The following is a 2,087-nucleotide window of genomic DNA, read 5'->3' as shown; positions in this document are numbered from 1 at the left end:
TCAGATCAGAGCATGTAGCCACTTCCTTTTTCTTTGGTAGTAAAACAAGATTGGTATGAGTCACACACTTAGGCAACTCATGTCCATTGAAGAAAGCTCTCACCATATCATGCAGATCATGCCCTATTATATCCCAGGAGCTTTGGTAAAATTTACCAGTAAAACCATCTGGACCCCCTGCACTATCTCCATTTAGACCAAACACTGCCCTTTTAACCTCCTCCTTTGTTGGTTGTGATATCAATAATGAGTTTTGCTCTTCATCAAGCAATGTTGGGACAGTTTATGATCTCAAAGGAAGTTGGAGAACTTAACTGCTTCCATTGCAATCTCATCATCTTGTTCAATCCAGTTTCCCTCATTATTCTGTATTCTATTTATCTGCAACCTCTTTCTTCTACCTCTAACTTGAGCATGAAAGAGTTTTGTATTCCTATCTCCATCCTTGAACCAATTCATTCCAGATTTCTGCCTCCAGAACTTTTCTTCCAATGCTAGTACTTTGATCAATTCTGTCTGCACTTTTTGGAGTCTCTCTCTGTTCATAACTGTGGGGTTTGCTTCAAATTCTGTTTCATGCACCAGTACAACTTCTTCTAGGCTAGCTATCTTTTGAAAGATGTCACCAAAAGTTGCCCTGCTCCAAACTGACAAAGCCTTTTTCACCTTCTTTAGTTTGTGATTGAATAATGTGAAAGGGTTGGCATGGAGGACTGCACTCCAATTCTGCTTCACAGCTTCTTTAAAAGAATCATGCTCCACCCAGAAGTTCAGAAATCTAAAGGGTTTCCTTATTGGAGGGGCTTTCATGTCACACTTCAACTGCACTGGATTGTGATCTGACCCTGTCTTGGATAGGTGTGTTACCTCTAATCCTGGAAAAGCTTCTTGGAATTTTGTATTAGCCAAGCATCTATCCAATCTCTTGAATATGCAGTCATCTTCTACTCTTCCATTCCACCAGGTGAATATACTTCCTTTGAATCCAAGATCTGACAAGTTGCATGTGGTTACACAGTGTCTAAAATCATCTATCTCATTGAGAGATACACGAAGACCTCCAAATTTTTCCTCTTCATCCCAAATGACATTAAAGTCTCCTCCAACTAACCATGGAACAGTCATATCAGTAGTCATATCATACATAGAATCCCATAATTCTATTCTCTCAATTGAGTCACATTTAGCATAAACGAGTGTTAACACAAACTCAACATGAGATTCTGTATGAAACAATCGAAGAGTCAGCTGCTGAATCATATTATACATTATAGTCACCTCAAAAACTTCATCTATAAATGCCCATATCTTGTTTGATACATTTGATATTGCCTGTGCAAAGCCAATTTTCCTCCTGTACCTCTCCAATTTTTTTGCTTGTTGTTTAGGTTCCATCAAACCAATGAATTCATAATGGTTTTGCCTGTGCATTTTGATCAATCTTTCAAAAGCTTATTATGTTTTTACAGATCTAATATTCCATATAAGTGCATTCATTACTGATTACTGGATTTAGTCAATGTTCTCCTTGTTTGTACCCCAACAACAGGAACAGTGTTGGTATCTTTCTGCTACTTTTTTCTACCTTTTGCTGCAGACTTGACCTTCTCAATGTGCCTAGGTGATAAGTCTCCTTGCCTTGCCACGTTTAAAAAGTTCTTAGTAGTTGATTCCTAGTCCATGTCTCTGCCTAAATTGTCATTCTCATCATATGGATCCCTTGCATCAGTTTCTCCCATAGTGGTCATATTACCTGCATTTTGAAAATTTGCTATCACAGCATGCTCTCCTCCTTTCTTTAGCAACTTCAGCTGTGATGATTTCAGTGGAACAGTAGCCATTCGTGCTGGAGAAGCCTCTATCATCTGCATAGTAATATAAACCTCCTCAGTTCCTCCTGGATCTACTGCCTCAACACCTCTTCCATCTGACTCCGATGACTAGGTCTATCATTGCTATTAGCCACTTGAGTGTCATTAGCTTTTTCCTGATCAATTGGCACCTCATTACCCTTATCCAAATTGGTAGCATTGGATTTGTCTGTTATGGCAGTGGGGTTATCATTTACACTTTGCTCTTCCTCTTCT

General features: G+C 39.0%; 1 protein-coding gene across 1 annotated transcript; it reads right to left on the bottom strand.

Moving 5' to 3' along the window:
• Positions 1-291: 291 nt before the first annotated feature.
• On the bottom strand, positions 292-1,431 carry LOC109239817. Its single transcript, XM_019406409.1, has one exon. The coding sequence runs from the start codon at positions 1,429-1,431 to the stop codon at positions 292-294; it is 1,140 nt and encodes a 379-aa protein (XP_019261954.1).
• Positions 1,432-2,087: the final 656 nt, after the last annotated feature.

Source organism: Nicotiana attenuata, unplaced genomic scaffold (genome assembly GCF_001879085.1).
Source record: "Nicotiana attenuata strain UT unplaced genomic scaffold, NIATTr2, whole genome shotgun sequence".
Classification (NCBI taxonomy): domain Eukaryota; kingdom Viridiplantae; phylum Streptophyta; class Magnoliopsida; order Solanales; family Solanaceae; genus Nicotiana; species Nicotiana attenuata.
Note: the sequence above shows the minus strand (reverse complement) of the source record. Positions and strands in the feature narration are given on the sequence as shown.

What these genes read in the sequence shown, in the direction of transcription:
- LOC109239817 (XM_019406409.1), bottom strand. Translation starts at nt 1,431, where the DNA reads ATGCACAGGCAAAACCATTATGAATTCATTGGTTTGATGGAACCTAAA.